Source organism: Glycine max, chromosome 13 (genome assembly GCF_000004515.6).
Source record: "Glycine max cultivar Williams 82 chromosome 13, Glycine_max_v4.0, whole genome shotgun sequence".
NCBI lineage: Eukaryota > Viridiplantae > Streptophyta > Magnoliopsida > Fabales > Fabaceae > Glycine > Glycine max.
This window is the reverse complement of record NC_038249.2, coordinates 41,078,088-41,094,124: the sequence shown is the minus strand read 5'-3', so window position 1 is coordinate 41,094,124 and position 16,037 is coordinate 41,078,088. Positions and strand designations below refer to the sequence as shown.

At 33.7% G+C, this 16,037-nt stretch overlaps 3 protein-coding genes across 3 annotated transcripts; 2 read left to right on the top strand and 1 right to left on the bottom strand.

Moving 5' to 3' along the window:
* The first annotated feature begins 6,569 nt into the window (after nucleotides 1-6,569).
* On the top strand, nucleotides 6,570-9,817 carry LOC100807583 (alpha-L-fucosidase 1). The gene is made up of 3 exons (XM_003541935.5): nucleotides 6,570-7,240; nucleotides 8,288-8,521; nucleotides 8,922-9,817. The coding sequence occupies exons 1-3, from the start codon at nucleotides 6,633-6,635 to the stop codon at nucleotides 9,685-9,687; spliced, it is 1,608 nt and encodes a 535-aa protein (XP_003541983.2). The 5' UTR covers nucleotides 6,570-6,632; the 3' UTR covers nucleotides 9,688-9,817.
* A 643-nt stretch (nucleotides 9,818-10,460) lies between these two features.
* LOC100500351 (uncharacterized) lies at nucleotides 10,461-11,398 on the top strand. Its single transcript, NM_001249802.2, has 3 exons — nucleotides 10,461-10,660; nucleotides 10,731-10,851; nucleotides 10,942-11,398. The coding sequence occupies exons 1-3, from the start codon at nucleotides 10,469-10,471 to the stop codon at nucleotides 11,112-11,114; spliced, it is 486 nt and encodes a 161-aa protein (NP_001236731.2). The 5' UTR covers nucleotides 10,461-10,468; the 3' UTR covers nucleotides 11,115-11,398.
* LOC100797295 (serine carboxypeptidase-like) lies at nucleotides 10,940-14,936 on the bottom strand. The gene is made up of 9 exons (XM_003543401.5): nucleotides 14,559-14,936; nucleotides 13,712-13,880; nucleotides 13,336-13,455; nucleotides 12,964-13,107; nucleotides 12,712-12,862; nucleotides 12,503-12,591; nucleotides 12,154-12,412; nucleotides 11,797-11,930; nucleotides 10,940-11,716 (listed from the first exon to the last, which is right to left on the bottom strand). Exons 1-9 carry the CDS (start codon nucleotides 14,888-14,890, stop codon nucleotides 11,594-11,596), a joined length of 1,521 nt encoding a protein of 506 aa, XP_003543449.1. The 5' UTR covers nucleotides 14,891-14,936; the 3' UTR covers nucleotides 10,940-11,593.
* Between the last annotated feature and the right edge of the window lie 1,101 nt (nucleotides 14,937-16,037).

The window sequence follows — 16,037 nt, the reverse complement described above, 5'->3', positions numbered from 1 at the left end:
TGATGGAATGGAGTTAAGCTCCTTACCATGGTGAAAAGAGAAATGACTGAAAATAGGAAAACCCCAAATAACCTTGAGACTGAGAGAGACTTATCCCTCAGCTCACCTAAACACCCACCACCCTTCAATTCCTCCCCCGCATTCTGTTAATTTCCAATATAGGATTTTTATCAGAGAACTGCATTATTGCCTTGTGCACTAAGAGGCATTATAAAACAAAAACAATATCAAAATAGAGGCAAATGGAATAAATTTAATCCAAATGAACAAACCATTTTCCCAGTCAAAAGACATCAATAGAGATGCTAGTATTCTAAAGTGCTCATATCTAGAGAGAAATATAGATATTATTTACAAGGTCTACATCTGAGTTCAATGATATGGAAACTGCAGAAAACAATGGTGGTATATCAACTGTAACAAGAGAAAACATCAAGATACAAGTAAGAACATCCATAAGTTTGACAGTGACTATTATTTTCATTCATAAAAAAAAACTGAAAAATCTTATTAGAACCCATTTCTTGCTCATGCAGGGAGATTCAGTGCATGAAAGTTAGACATAAATGCAATATTATAAGAAGTGCCAATGGTGCAAATCAATCACAACACACAGGAAACAATGTGCATATAAATAATCAAGCATTGTCAGGGAAAGAAAGAGACATGTAATAAGACAGCAAACAAAACTCATGAGTCAACAACCACAATTTCAGACAAAACTGTAGCAACTTCATCAAAACAAAATTCAATGCATCACATATTAAAGAACAAATGACAACCCCACAATCCCAAGATAGCATCCTATCCTTCAAGCCATGGTTCTTAGTGTCATATCACATAATTGTATCCACATAATGAGGCACTATCAATAGAGCAGTTTATCTATCTCTGCAACACATAACACTCATAAGATCAACCTCATTAAATTGTTCAACTCCCCTCCCTAAGTTTCCCACGATAGAGTTTAATTCTGAACAATTGCATACATAATCAGAACAATCACCTGAGATTCCTCAAACCAATAACAATTTGCAGACCAGTCACCATGACCAGGGATAATTGACTCAGTCAATCAAGAACAACAAAAAATTCAAAAAAAAAAAAAAACAGAGAAAGAGAAGAGAAAGTGCTACCATGCTAATTCATCTATAACCTTCAAAATTAAACTCCAACCCATTAAACACAACACAGTGAAATGCTTCATGAACAACGAAAGCAGAAAAATCGAAGCATATAGAGAAACATGTGGCCAACCTCTGATGTAGAGTTAGGGTTGTCGACATTACCTGTTTGACGACCTGAGTTAGGGTTTAAGGTAGTGCCTGACTTTGACAGACAAAATGTTTGCGACCTCGAGGTTCAGCGTGCGCGAAGGGAAAAAGAGTTCAGGGTGCGCGAGCTTTAGGGAAAGAGTTTCAGGGTGCGTTTGACAGTGCAAGAGGTGCGAGGGTTTAGCGAAAAAGGTTTAGGGGAAGAGGTTTAGGAGGCGCGAGGGTTCAGCAAAACACAGTGAATGCCTGAGGACCCAATCCGCTTTTATATAACCATATCTACGACGGTCGTAGGTGAAAACCGCTGTTGACTTAATTTTTTTCAATATTCTAAGGCGGTTGTAAACCGCCTTAGAATCTATGACGTTAAAACTTATTTTTTTTTCACTTATTTACAAAATTGTTATCGCGCCTTCTATTAAAGCGATTTTCCAGAACCGATGTAGTTCTCGCGATGTAAAAAGCAGCTTTTCTAATAATGCGAGTTCTTACATTTTAAACTAATTATGGTTTCAAATGACCACCAATACTTTAAGGTTTGTAATTACGACAAAACTCTCGGCCTAGAAATATTGATGGTGTCTAATTAATATCATTGTACTCTTAAAAAATATATCATTAGTATATAAAAGTTAAAGTGTTAGGATTACTTTCACTAATATAATCTTTATCCAACAAAAGCTAAACTGTTACTTTAAATTTTGAAGGTCTATACTAACAGTAAACTGCATATATAATATACTAGCATTTAATATATTAATAGTATATGTATCAATAGTTTGCGCTAGCTAACAGAATTATTTATCAGTGTAACACACTGTATTTTTAGTATAAATTCGCAATTAATTATATTAATAGTTCATTTTTCGTTTAAGAAAGACTAGACTAACGCAGACTAATTAAATTTCAAATGGTAAATGATAGATATTTTGTAATAATAGTTATATATCTTTTTGTATAATGCATTATTTACATGTGCACACAACCTAACTAAATCCCGAGATTTATTAGGGTATTAATTAATTGTATTATCATGTTAGTATTTTACTAACTCAACACTTCAATCGTGAAAATGTCTTTTGTATTCTTTTATTTGCCACTTTCGATTTGAAAAACACAATGGGCCTTGATCAGCCGAAATCGTCAATGATCAATTAACGATAATAATAAAAAAAAAATTCAAACTAATTGTTTGAATAATTAAAGGGACTGGTGTCATATCTATATAGTCATTGACTCTCAAATAGCAGACGCAGATCATTTTCTCAATGGTTGGCAAACTAAGCTGGGAAAAGGGTTTACAGCCTGTGATCGCCTATGCATTGATATAATAATATTAATTAAGGTTAAATTAGTATTTTTCTTCCTTTGATTTATTATTTAAGTTTAATTTTTTCTTCTAATTTTTAAAATCAATTTAATTTGGTTTTCTAATTTTTAAAATTGATTTTTTTTTAAAAATGCATTTTGAATTTTTTAGAAGATCAAATGATTAAATTGAATCAATTTAAAAAATTAGAAAACTAAATTAAACTCGAAAAAAAATTAGAAGATCAAATTAAATCTAAAAAATCAATTACAGAACTAAAAAAACTAATTTAACATATTAATTAATACTACTTAATGTACACAATTTATATATATATATATATATATATATATATATATGACCCTTCAATCAAAATTAGATTTTTTTACGAAGTTAGAATTTTTCTTAGTCCATACGAAATTGGCATTAAAAGTCTTAATTAGAAATGATACCAAAAGTTTCTAATATATTTCGCATCCATAATTTGTTCTCAACTAAAATCATAATGAAAATGAAATCAAGTTTTATAGCTTTTTACTTGCCTTAAAAAAAAATCATTCACTTGTATCTTGTTGTGTGGGTTTAATTTAAAATTCAACGCTGATTGATGTTACATTAATTAGATAAAGTTAAGCGAACAATAGTTAAAAATGTGATCTAATTATAAAATTCATTAAATAACAATTTTTCGGAGTTGCACTGAATAGTGCAGGCAGGATTTGCATCTTAGCGGCGAAATATTTGCTTCTATTTATTTGTTATTTTAAAATTTTATTATGTCATTAATTATTTATTTTTAACTATAACCTGATAAAAAATAAAAATATATGAAATGTCAAAATAATAAATAAGAGAGATGAAAACATAAAGTAAAAATTATAAATGATTTTAATTTATGTTTTATAATCTGAAATAGCAAATTAAAAAAGTGTCATTCTTTTACGTCAAAAGCATGGGAGTTAAGAAAATAACTATTTATAAAACAGATGAAAGTAAACAAACAAATACAAAGGTCAGAGATAGAATTATCAACAAATAAATTAAATTCTCGTAGTTGAAATTAATTTATTAATGATAATGTTTTTCTCCCGTATAATTTTACAAATACCTAAAAATCTATAATCTTAAGAAGTTTTTTCAGAACCTCTCAACATTTTTGTCGTAAAAATTAAAAAAAAAAGTTTTAACAATAAAATTTTATAATTAAAAAAATTCACAAGGTAAAATCTAAATTAAATTCGGCTTAAAAATGTGTTGAATGATTGAAAGGGATAGAAGAGAAGGGTTTGTCAAAGAAAGAAAAAGACAGAAGAGAAAGTCAAAACAAGTTCTCCTAAATTAAACTAAACTAAAGATTGAGGGACAGGTATATATATCCTTGCTGGCCCATGGCGATATTTACTCAAGAAAAAATAATGAACGTATCTATCTATCTCACTTTCACTTTTTGGTTCAAAGTTTCAAGGCTCGTAATTTTACTGGTTGCTCGAAACGTGGCCATAGTCCTGACTCCTGAGGCTATGGTCCCCACGATATGACACTTCCCTCCACGTGCATGCACCCTCTCAAAACATCAATGCGCCAGAGCCATCAATAGTAGAATAATAGAATAGCTGAGACGGTAGTGTATGGCAATGGCATATCATAACATATGTGAATGATTGTTGGAACTTTTTTGGCTTTGGCTAGTTTATGAGTAATGAGCAATGACCATGTTAAAAAAGTTATATTCGTGTGTTGGTCAAACACTCAAACATGTGTGTCCCATGACTTCTATATATCTACGTACACCTTTCAGGTGAAGCTAGCTAGCCTTGCTTTGCTTCTCTTTCAAATTTCACAGTTCAATTTTCTTGCTTGATTTGTTTTTATCTTTGATATAACTAATATTTACACACACACATATATATATATATATATATATATATATATATATATATGAATATGACATGCATAGAGATTGATATATAAGGGGAGGGGTTGGTTGATGGGTTGGTCATTAGTTGAGAGTTGAGACTGATGAAGAAGAAGAGAGCTAAGACTGGGAGCTATATACAGCTAGTGGTCGTGTGAATTCCCGTGGCTGTGGGCTGTGGCCATGGTCTAAGATATAGGGAAAGGGAAAAAGGACCAATCAATCAATCACATCATGCACATCTAACATATTGCAAATTGCTACCATAATTTCAAACTTCATTATCCATTCTCTTGACATATATTTCGCTACTAGTTTCTCTGTTTGACCTACATATATTATTATAACTTGTGATAGATAGATTGAAGTTAAATTAACAAATTAAGCTACCATGTATTTGACTGCTTCGTTATAAATGTCCATTTGTTTGATGAGGTTGGTAAAGATGGGTTATGCAACTTTGAATTTGAAACTAGCTGGCGAGCTACCCGGTGGTTAAACATAAGTGATGGATTAATTGGTTAACTAATTTAATACGCACCCTCGCTAACAAACACGCACACACAGTAGTCAGTCACAGCAATGTAATAATTAGATCTGTACAGCAATTTCGTGGTCATCAAATCAGTTTTCTGTTTGCTCTCTCGTTGTTCTCGTGACCTGACGACATTTATCTTCTAATTTGGCACATTCAGCAATTTCGTGTCTCTCAATAAATTTATCATGACAATCTATGATTGAAGTTGGACTTACTTTAAAGTTACATATTTTTTATACATCATATGATTTTAATTGAAGAAATAAGAAATTAGTTAACTCTAAATTTGAGTTTTGAAGATGGACTTTGGAAATAGACAGTTCTTTTTATTTGGAACTCAACGGGGATAAACTCAAAAAGAAAACTACAGAGAAATTAAATGGGGGGGGGGGGGGGGGGGGACAGAACCCCTCAAGAATTAGAAAGTAGCAACTGACTTACAAGAGTAAGAAGTCACTAATACATCAATAATTCTAGTTCCATATCATATGATGCATTAGCCAAAGCATCTGCCCAAGTATTTTAATTTGAGTAAGAATAAGAATAAGATGAACTATATGCATCACAATTTTAGTAAAAGAAAGATGACTTGAAGGTAAAGATAGAAGAAGATGTCGTATGATAAATTTCTAAGTTTAAATGAATGAGATTTATATTGCAGAATGATTAAAATTACTGAAGATATTACACATTATATTACACAAATGGATAAATTAGAATGGAGAAAGACAAAATTATTTGTGATTATAAAATATCTATCAAACTCAAACCAAAATTTTATAATGTTGCTATATCATATGTCTAATTATTCTATGTTAGTAAATATTGAGTTTTAATGGGACATCAAGAGAAAGGAATGGGAATAACAAATAACAAAAAAAAAAAACAATATTAAGATAGATGCGTGACTACACAACATAAAAGAACAAACAATAAAATGATTATATTCAAAGAGATATTGAAAATAATTGATTAAGATAATTTGGATATGTACAAAATAATGTTACTCAATACATCAACACAAATAGTAGATTGCATGAGTTAGATGATTAAAACTCTATTTGTACAAATATTGCCATTATAAGAGAAGAAAATAAGATGGTGAGGTGCTACCAAATCGTTTAAAGTTGGGTATTTTTTCATTGTTTTTCGTCCTTTCTTTCTCTTCTGCGCTAAATCATGTTACCAAACAGAATATAAGTATTGAGATACATAAATTTATTTTAACTTCTAAGAAAGATTTAATTTATTTTATCTTCTTATTTTTTCTCTTACAAATATTTATGTAAAAGTTTATTAAAATAGAGTCTAACTAGAGCTGGCAATTCTCTATTAATCAAATCATAGTAAAATTAAAGTTTTCGGGCAAGGATTTATCAAGAGCAGTTTCTTTAGCGGCCCAATCCAATAACCCTTGATCTGTCAGACTGCTATTTGTTCTTGTTCAAAACACTGCAAAGGAAAACCCAATTGTGTTTCCTAGTCCGTGTTAGTTGGCCCAGTCAACAACTTAATTTGCGTAGTCTAACCACAAAACACAACCAACAAAACACTCCGAAGTGTTACAAACACTTTGAGGTGAGTCAACCTACCAACATGAAGCTGAACAGCAAGAGTTTGAGATTGTCTTGCAAATCCCACAATCCCGGGATCAAAATCTCAACTTGCACACTACCCAATTTCCTAATTCGAATTCTCCTTCTGTGTCTCTGTTGTTTCTTGGTCCCTGCATCTTGTTCCCGGAAGCCCCCACCTCTTCCAATTTTGCCCCTCCCAACGACTTTCCAGCTCCAATGGCAACTTGACGGCATGGCCCTCTTCTTCCACTTCGGCACCAACACCTTCACAGACTCAGAATGGGGCACCGGCCACGCCAACCCCACCGTCTTCAATCCCACTAAGCTCAACGCATCGCAGTGGATAAGGGTCGCCAAAGATTCGGGCTTTTCGCGAGTGATCCTCACTGTGAAACACCACGACGGGTTCTGCTTGTGGCCCTCTGATTACACCAATTATACGGTGCGTTCCAGCAACTGGAGGAACGGGAACGGAGACGTCGTCGCCGAGCTCGCCGCCGCCGCCAAGGATGCCGGCGTTGGACTCGGGTTTTACCTCTCGCCGTGGGATCGCCACGAGGCATGCTATGGTGACACGTTGCAGTATAACGAGTTCTACTTGGCCCAAATGACTGAGCTACTCACTAGGTAACTAAATTAAGTAACTATTATACTAGTATTTACTTATAAGTTGTTGTTTTATTAATGTGAGGGGAAATATGTTTAAGAGTTTAATTTGTATGTAGCGTAAACTATCTTATAATTATTATTATAAAAGTTAGCAAATTTATTATAGATGTGACTCTGATCGAGTAACAGTGTAAAATGCCTTTACATTGTTAGTATGTGCACTATTTATTGATGTGTTAAATTGTTTTCGTACATATCCTAATTATGCTGGACTGAACAGCTTATAAGCTAGTATTTTCATAAGCTTTTTCAAACGTTTACTCAAGTGTATAAAATAGTTTAAATAAGCTCTTCCAAACATCTTCCAAACATCTTTGTATGTTAATAAGAATTTGAAATGGGTCTTCTCTGATTGTTGCAGTTACTGAATCTTATTTTCTTTCATGAGTTCGAAGTTTCCACCTTATATCCATAGTTCGATTTGTTAATTATCTACTGCCTAGTTTGTTATGCAATGCACCTGTGATTGGTTAGCTGTTGATCTTACAACTACAATTTGTTTTATATATTTATATTTTATATTGCAAACCTGTAATTGCTTGGTTTATATAGGAAACAAACACAACTCCTGTAAAGTAAGGTTGTATCCAAAGGGGATTAGGATCCTCTGCAGCTTGAAAATAAACTGCAGAGGGTGGGTGCAATTCTTGATCTTACCTGAGATCTCAAGCAGTTTTTGGAAAACTGCAAAAGATCCATTTCTGTTGTTTCTCTACAGTATGAAGTTTAGGGTGTATCCAGTATCCACCCATAATTTAATCTATGCTATAATCTTTAATATCATAATGTTAACTTGTCGAGTGCTTTAAGGTTGGATTACATCCTTGCTATCTTTTGAACCACACTTCAGCAAAGCCTTTTTTTTCTTAAGAAAAACAACTTGATCATTTGTTTTTTTACTATCAAGAGTTTGATATTTATTAAGGTTTTGAATATTTTTTTAGTTTGGCAATTTGTTGCCAATATACATTTCTTTTTTTATTTAATAATTAGCATTCAAACCAGGTATGGAGAGGTAAAGGACATTTTTCTGGACGCTGCAAAGGAAGACGAGACGGATATGCATTATCTCTTTGATAGCTGGTTTTCCCTGATTCACCAGCTCCAACCAGGAGCCATTGTTTTTTCTGATTTGGGTCCTGACACTAGGTGGGCTGGTAATGAATATGGTGCTGCTGGCTCCACTTGTTGGTCTCTATACAACAAGACAGGCTATGAGATTGGGTATATTGATAACCAGTAAGTTCTATTTCGTACTAACACTCCTACTATAGTTTCCCTTTTGAATGATGTTTGGTTTAAATGTTTATTTTATTGTCACCCAGCATCACATAGATTATAATTACTGCTAATTGCATGGTGTGTGACCTGCCCTAAGCTTTTTTATAGAGCAATTTTGAAAGTCATGGAATTGGGCTTTTCTATTATTAATACATGGGTATTCAGAGGATTGATCTTACTTTGATTCATTGGTTTTAAATGAAGTTGAAGAATGTAAATTTCAGTCATTAGTTCTTTTTTGCATGTATCCTTGGAAAGGCTTGAAAGTCTGGAGGATCATGTATGTACATGACTAGAAATGCTCTCAAAATGGCATGTCAAAAATGTATTATTCACCAATCTTTTGGTCGTCTATCAGATACAATAGCGAGGGAGACCAATTTGGTCCTGATTGGTTACCTGCTACATGTGATGTCTCTATTAGGACCGGTTGGTTTTGGCACGCTTCAGAACAACCTAAGTCTGCAAGGAGTTTACTTGAGATATACTATAAATCAGTTGGAAGAAACTGTCAGCTGTTATTGAATGTGCCACCAAACTCCTCAGGTCTGATTTCAGACGAGGATATCCAAGTTCTTCAAGAGTTCGCTGAACTTAAGAGGTCCATATTTTCTCACAATCTGGCTATAAATGCTGTTATTAATGCCAGCAGCATAAGAGGGGGAATTCAAGAGACTCACTTTAGTCCCTACAATGTTCTTGAAGAAGGTATATACACATATTGGGCTCCCTGGGAGAACCAATCGAAGTGGATATTGTACATAGATCTCCAAGAACTAGTATCCTTCAATGTTTTGCAATTACAAGAGCCTATTAACATGGGACAGAGGGTGATTGAGTTTCACCTTGAGGCTTTGAGCCAAGATGGTGTGTGGATGAGAGTTGTAAATGGCACCACCATTGGATATCAGAGGCTGTTGCTGTTTCCAAAACTGAAGGCTCAGTATTTGAAGCTAGTTATGGACAAGTCACGTGCAGACCCATTGATATCTTACTTTGGAATTTACATGGATCCTGTTACTATTTTGAGCGACATATCTGATAAAAAATCAGGAGCCTGTTTCAATGGAAGTCAAGTTCTTCAAACCACTACAAACAACAGTTACCCAAGTGCTACAATGTAAACTGTTTGTAATTGTAAAATTTGAAAACATTTTACGTGCAAAATATACGTTCAATTTTCTTAGTTCCTTTGTAATTCATGAACTGTTTGAAATAATACTGAGAAATATAATGTTGCAATTTATATTCTAATACACTTATTATTATTGAGTGAAATTTCCAAATTGATATGGGTCCAATCTTTTATTCAATGAGTTTCATTTATCAATAGGTTTCACATACATTAGCGTTTTAGAAAGAATATGATAAGAAGTGTATTTTTAACCTTCTTTTATAAGGAGAATGCTAAAAAATTATGAAATGTAAAATTTAATACTATCATTGTATTTTCATAATTTTTTTATATCTTAATTCATTTCTTTACAAAACCTTAATATATAGCAAATGGGTGGTTAACTTAATTTCCTCCAAGTTCTTCATCAAGAGTGTTGCAGTAGTAGTTAGGGTGGGAACTTTTTTTTTTTTTTTACTTGCTAAGTGATAAATCCAAAAATAAAGACCGTAAAAACTAAAACCTCTTTATTATTGTGATTTAGTGATATAAAATATATGAAGATATTTATCTCCAAAAATAAAAATAAAAACTTAAAAATTTAGTTGAAGAATCCGATCATCTTTAGTGAGGTTGACCCCTGATAATTAGGTTTATTTTATTCATGATACTTAAACTAAAGACATTGATTGAGGGACTGACGTAAATATCACTCAGACCATTGTTGATTGTGAAATTATATCCTCTGGTTGTTTCAAAAGAAAAAAAATAAATAAAGGAGGTAAAGAAAAATGAACCTAAACAAGAGAGAAAGAGAGATGGGAGAAGAAGGAAGCACAGGAAGAGTAACGTGCTCGATTTTATCCATAGACCACACCAATATGTTTTACAGAGTCTGCGCCGTTTGCGAAAGAACTATTTCCGACCCCACTTTCGTCTGCCACCCCTCCAACCCTCCCTCCAAACGACTCTTTCGCATCCTCGTACGCTCTTTTCTCTTTTCTTTTCTTTTCTTTTCTCGTTAATAACAACGTTGTTTTGTTTCTTCTCTAGATGTCGGTTGCCACAGACACACAGGTTCTCACTGTCGTCTGCTTCGACAGGGTTGCCAGGCTCCTCTTCGGCTGCTCCGCCGATGAGTTCTTCCACTTTGCCAAACTTCACCCTTTTTCAGGTATTTTCTGTTACTTATTTTTATTCGGATTTGCATTTTCTAATAATAAAAATATATTCTTTTGACTTGTTCTGTATTCACCTTACCAAGGGGTCACTGTAAATGAAATACTGGAGGGAGAGATCTTCACTATAACTTTATCCAAACCAGTCAATGCCAATGCACAACATTTAAGAGTTGCATCTGCTGTTCCTTTGAGCTCTGCATTTCGACCCGCAATTCACCTTTTGAAACAATGCTACGAAACACCTCATCATTCCTAGTTTCAACTATTGCTACAAGGTTATGCCGTTCGGCTTGAAGAATGCAGGGGAACCTGCGTGCATCGATGATCTCCTTCCTCTAAGAGACACGATCTAGCTACAGGAACAGTCACCACATCAGTTTACTTTGTTTTTAGTGTTTCTATATTGATATTCCCCTTTTCATTATTGTAATGGAACCTCATTTTTCTAAGGTCATGTTTTTTCGCTAATATTGCTGCATATACTTGTTCAAGAATTGAAATTTGCTTGAATAAAATCAGGTTACAAGTGTTAAGTGTAAAGTTGTACACGATTTGGTGACAAGGATAGATGATTTGTTCCAAATCTTTGAATGCACGGTCTCAGGGATAAGAGAAACTAGAAAAAATAGTGAGAAAAAGAATTACATTCCACACCCTCACAATATACACAAGGAAATGGCATCAATATCTATGCAGCAACAGAGGGATGGTTTTGGTTTTTGTGCTCTGATTGCATCATTTAGGAGAGACATTATCTCCACTCTTTGTCATTGTCAGTTTGCCTTGCATCCAGCTTCTTAGCATCTCAAGTGCAGCTTTTGGTTGATCCATAGGGACCATGTGACCAGCCTCGTATACCTGCTTTGTTTAATCATAAAATAAAGTCACCAAAAGTGAATTAATGTCAGGATTAGCAATAGACACCCTTGAGCACACACCTTGAGGAAAGCGAGAGGTCCATGGCTTTTCAGCGTTCCTGCTTCAGCACCATCAACCAAAAATGGGACTGTACCAGACGCCCCAAATTGTTTTTGACCAGACCACTCCATTGCTTGAACCCACCTTGAATTCCCTGCCCAATCACAAACACATTAAGAATGCTAAATGACTCCTCATTCTCAATCTTCGACCAAAAATTATTACATTGGTCTCAGTCAATCTTCATGTAACATGTCATGTGAATATTGATTGAGATCATGGCCACTTGATGATCTAGGACCATGTAATAATTTCTCTTCTTTGACATATGTCATTTTGGTTCCAATTCCTAATTAATTGAGTAGTTGTATGTTTACCAAGCCAATTGCATATGAGATCTTCTTCTCCAGCATACACAAGCACCTTGATTCCTTCCTCAAGAAGTGTGGGAATACCAACTTCCAGATTTCTCATCCAGTCTTGCATCATAGCACTATACACTGTGCTACTGCATGAAACGAAGTCCAAGTCCCCAACACCTAAAGCATCTCTCACTGTCTTCTCGTTTAAGAAATCCTCCATCACAGAGAAGTCATAACACAGAACTCCCACACATTTCTTTCTAATGTCATAGTACTGCAGTTAGAATAACGGAATGTGTTAGTAAACTCAAACTGTATTATTGTCATTCATCTTCGTCATACTAATTTTTTTTTTATATCTTACATTAACATCATCAGCAATGGTCATGATCCGATTGAATATCTTATTGCAAACATATAATGAAGATACGCATGTTTCTCCACCTTCAGTTCCTGACAAATGAAATAAAAATTAAGAGTGTCAATGAACATAAGTAATATGTGACAAGCGCAATAAATTGGTAAATTGTTGTCCCAGCGGAAAGGGAAAAGAATTCAGGAAGTTGTTTATACCGCAAGCTTCTATGGCCTGCTTGCATGGTGGGATCAACTTGTTGATACTGTTATATTCAGCCTTTTTAATTAGTCCCCTGTCTAATGCGTAGTCTGTATACGCCTGGTACTGAATTTCAGGATTGGTTAACCCATTACCAATAGCAAATCCCTGTTTATTATATGGGATCAAATGAATCATTACAATGAAGAAAAAAAGCAATTAATTAACCTTTCACAGTTATACTATAAATTATGAGATAGTACGAAGACCTTTAGATTTATATGAATTCCTTCTTTTGCTTTGTTTCCTTGGTGAACCCTGGATGCAAGAGCTGGAATGTAATGTCCAGCATATGACTCTCCAGTAATATAAAAGTCATTCTTAGTGAATTGAGGGTGCTCCTTGAAAAATGCCTGTCATTATTGTAAAATTGAGTGGATCTTATGATGCACCACGGCAGAGTCTAACATATAACTTGAAATTTAGATGGTATGTACACCATCTTGCATTTTTAATTTATGTATAACTCACGAAAGGTGAATCAAGTTTAACCACTCAATATGATTAATTATATAACATACATATATGATTGAGTTTTAATTTGAAATTATTTTCTTTTATCAGTTATCAAATAGAATTACCTGCAAGAAGTCATACAAATCATTGCTAACGCCCTCTTCATCATGGCGAATGTCACTCTCATCAGAAGTATAGCTGAACCCCGTCCCAGTGGGTTGGTCTACAAATATAATATTTGATGCCTACAAAACGAGAAAACACCGAATTGATGCCAACAAGAAAACAAGTAGTGTATCAACTTTATTCTTTGAGCTAGTTAAAGTTTATAGTATAAGAGTAGACAGGAATATACATAATAGTATCAGTTTATTTGTTTTTTTCTTGATAGACACTGTGCATGGAATGAGCATAAGCACAGCACAGAAGATTTGATAGGATTTGTCACATGATGGTTATATGTGAGTGAGAAAAAGACAAGGGGAGTTAATAGCTACGTACCTTGTCCCAGCCATAGTCATTCCACACAAGAGACAAGTTCTTGGTAAGCTGAAAAGGACCATTTTCGTAAAACAAAGCTAGTTCACTGCTGCATCCTGGTCCTCCAGTCAGCCATATGACAACAGGATCATTCTTACTGCTTCGAGATTCAAAGAAAAAGTAGAACATCCTGCAGATCATAAAGAAAAAACTAATTATTCAATTCAAAGCAGGACCACATATTGGCTCTTAATTAATTATTTACTAAAAGATAAACATTTACTAATAAGCAACCTAAGAGGCTTCTGCAGTATTAACCAACCTAAACCAGTGCTATAGCTATGTGACGATAAATTTATGCTGATTGAAATCCAACCAGAATATATAAAAATTATATTAGCTGTGATGTAAGCATGCATGTCAAGAAACCATGTAGGACAAGTTTATTATGTTCATTCAATATTACTCTGTAGTCGCTTCAAAATCAAAAGTAAATAATTTTTAATTGAGTTAGCCAAGATTCCAGTAGCATGCAACTGATTTTCTAAAACTGAATAAAGGGGTGGAAGTGGAACAACCAAACAACTATTTAAGTTAACCTTAATCAATCTTTTGCTGCACATTATTTGCTTCACATGGCATGGCTTCAATTATAGCTTACAAGAATTTTAACTTTGGTTGCTTTTAACCAAAATATCCCTCTTCCTCTTGGCACTTTACTTTTCCCACCTAGCCGAATAAAGCCGTACGCAAGCTAAATAACCCCTTAAAATCACAGAAGAGAATTCTCTACAATTCCAAACTACCATATTTCTGACTTTGATAACAACCATTTTCTGAACATGAGTTTGCATCTTTAATTAATTACCTTGCAGCTTTGGAACGAGGAAGGCGATAATAGCCTGCATGGTGACCAAGTTCTTCTATAGATGATTCTGAAGAAGCAGCAAGAGTAGGGAAAGTGAACCTCTTCTCCACAATGCTTCCTGACACAAAAAGAGGGTCATTTTTCTTGAGTGTGTTAATGGGGTCTTTCGGGAACAGGTTAAGCCCTCTTATGAGTTTTTCTGCTGTTGAAGAAAAACGAAGGTCATTGCTTGTGGGGTGATCAGTTGGAGAGGAGAAAGAAGGTGAAATGGAGATGAGGAAGAGCAACATAAAAGACAGAGACACTTTGAGGAACCTTGACAATGATGCCATGTTGTTGAAAAAAGTGTGGCAATGGCTATGAATTTATAGTGCTCGCTACCTATGCAAACTGCTTTGGTTGTTACAACTTACAAGTCTAGGGAAAAAGTTGAGTATGGGAGGATTAGCGGTTTCCTGCCCTTTTCAAGTTGCTATTTTTTAAAATAAGTCTACATGCAAATAACTACTTGAGGTTTTAACTTTAGGGTCAGAAAAGGAAGAAAAAAACAAACATAAAAACTGTCTTTTAACCTTTGAAACATTTAGTTCACCAAGTTTTTAAGAATAAATCATATATGTATTAATATTATAAAGGTTAATTAATTGTATTAATATTTAGTTACAAAATTATCATATATAATAAGTTTTTTTTTTTTAATTTTAAACCCCCCACTATTTATTAGACAGGGGAATGTTTTATGAAAAAGAAAAGATTTTTTCGTTAATTGTATTGAACTTTCATTATTTAAATTAAGCTTTCAAAAATAGATGACATTTTTTTACCCCTCAAATATGAAATATATATCCAGTATTGAGATTGTAAAATGATATTACGTTTTCAGATTTCATATAGATTATTATTGTTGTTTTTTCATGATTATAATATACCTTTATTAACAGTCATATTTATATAACTAAAATTTCAATCTGATACACTTAGATTAAATTTAATGTTCATAAAACATATTTAATAAAATAAGTATATCAAAACGTGTTCTTGAAGTATATAGAATTATAGATATATTTTCAGACGCATTATTACCTTGAATCAAATCAATAAATAGCTATTTTTTCATTGCTAAAGCCTAAAAGTAAGGGACTGATGACCCAGTTAGCATGTCTTGCAAGTGTGGCCTTCATTCAGTACAATTTACATTTTGTATGAGGAATAATGATAAATAACGGAACGGGTTCTGTCTAACCTATAATTGTTGGAAGAAACAATTATTTAATTTCCAAGGATTTTATAATTGTTGGAATAAACAGTTATGGGGCTAAAAAATCGACAATGTTTCTTAAAACACCTTTTATTCCAAGGCTTTGGGGCCAAAACTACTTATCTTGTGCCTCATTTGTGATATCATTGTGTCAACATAAGTCAATTAGAAAAATTAAAAGTATCATCCTAAGTATGGAGATTAATATCCACAACACAATT

Bases quoted from the DNA above. Each gene is read 5' to 3' on its own strand.
- LOC100500351 (NM_001249802.2), top strand. From the start codon at position 10,469: ATGAACCTAAACAAGAGAGAAAGAGAGATGGGAGAAGAAGGAAGCACA. The intron at 10,661-10,730 runs GTACGCTCTTTT...TTTCTTCTCTAG, and splicing joins AACGACTCTTTCGCATCCTC to ATGTCGGTTGCCACAGACAC. The intron at 10,852-10,941 runs GTATTTTCTGTT...CACCTTACCAAG, and splicing joins CAAACTTCACCCTTTTTCAG to GGGTCACTGTAAATGAAATA.
- LOC100807583 (XM_003541935.5), top strand. From the start codon at position 6,633: ATGAAGCTGAACAGCAAGAGTTTGAGATTGTCTTGCAAATCCCACAAT. The intron at 7,241-8,287 runs GTAACTAAATTA...CATTCAAACCAG, and splicing joins ATGACTGAGCTACTCACTAG to GTATGGAGAGGTAAAGGACA. The intron at 8,522-8,921 runs GTAAGTTCTATT...GTCGTCTATCAG, and splicing joins ATTGGGTATATTGATAACCA to ATACAATAGCGAGGGAGACC.
- LOC100797295 (XM_003543401.5), bottom strand. From the start codon at position 14,890: ATGGCATCATTGTCAAGGTTCCTCAAAGTGTCTCTGTCTTTTATGTTG. The intron at 13,456-13,711 runs GTACGTAGCTAT...CTCGTTTTGTAG, and splicing joins ATGACTATGGCTGGGACAAG to GCATCAAATATTATATTTGT. The intron at 11,931-12,153 runs GTAAACATACAA...GTGATTGGGCAG, and splicing joins TCTCATATGCAATTGGCTTG to GGAATTCAAGGTGGGTTCAA.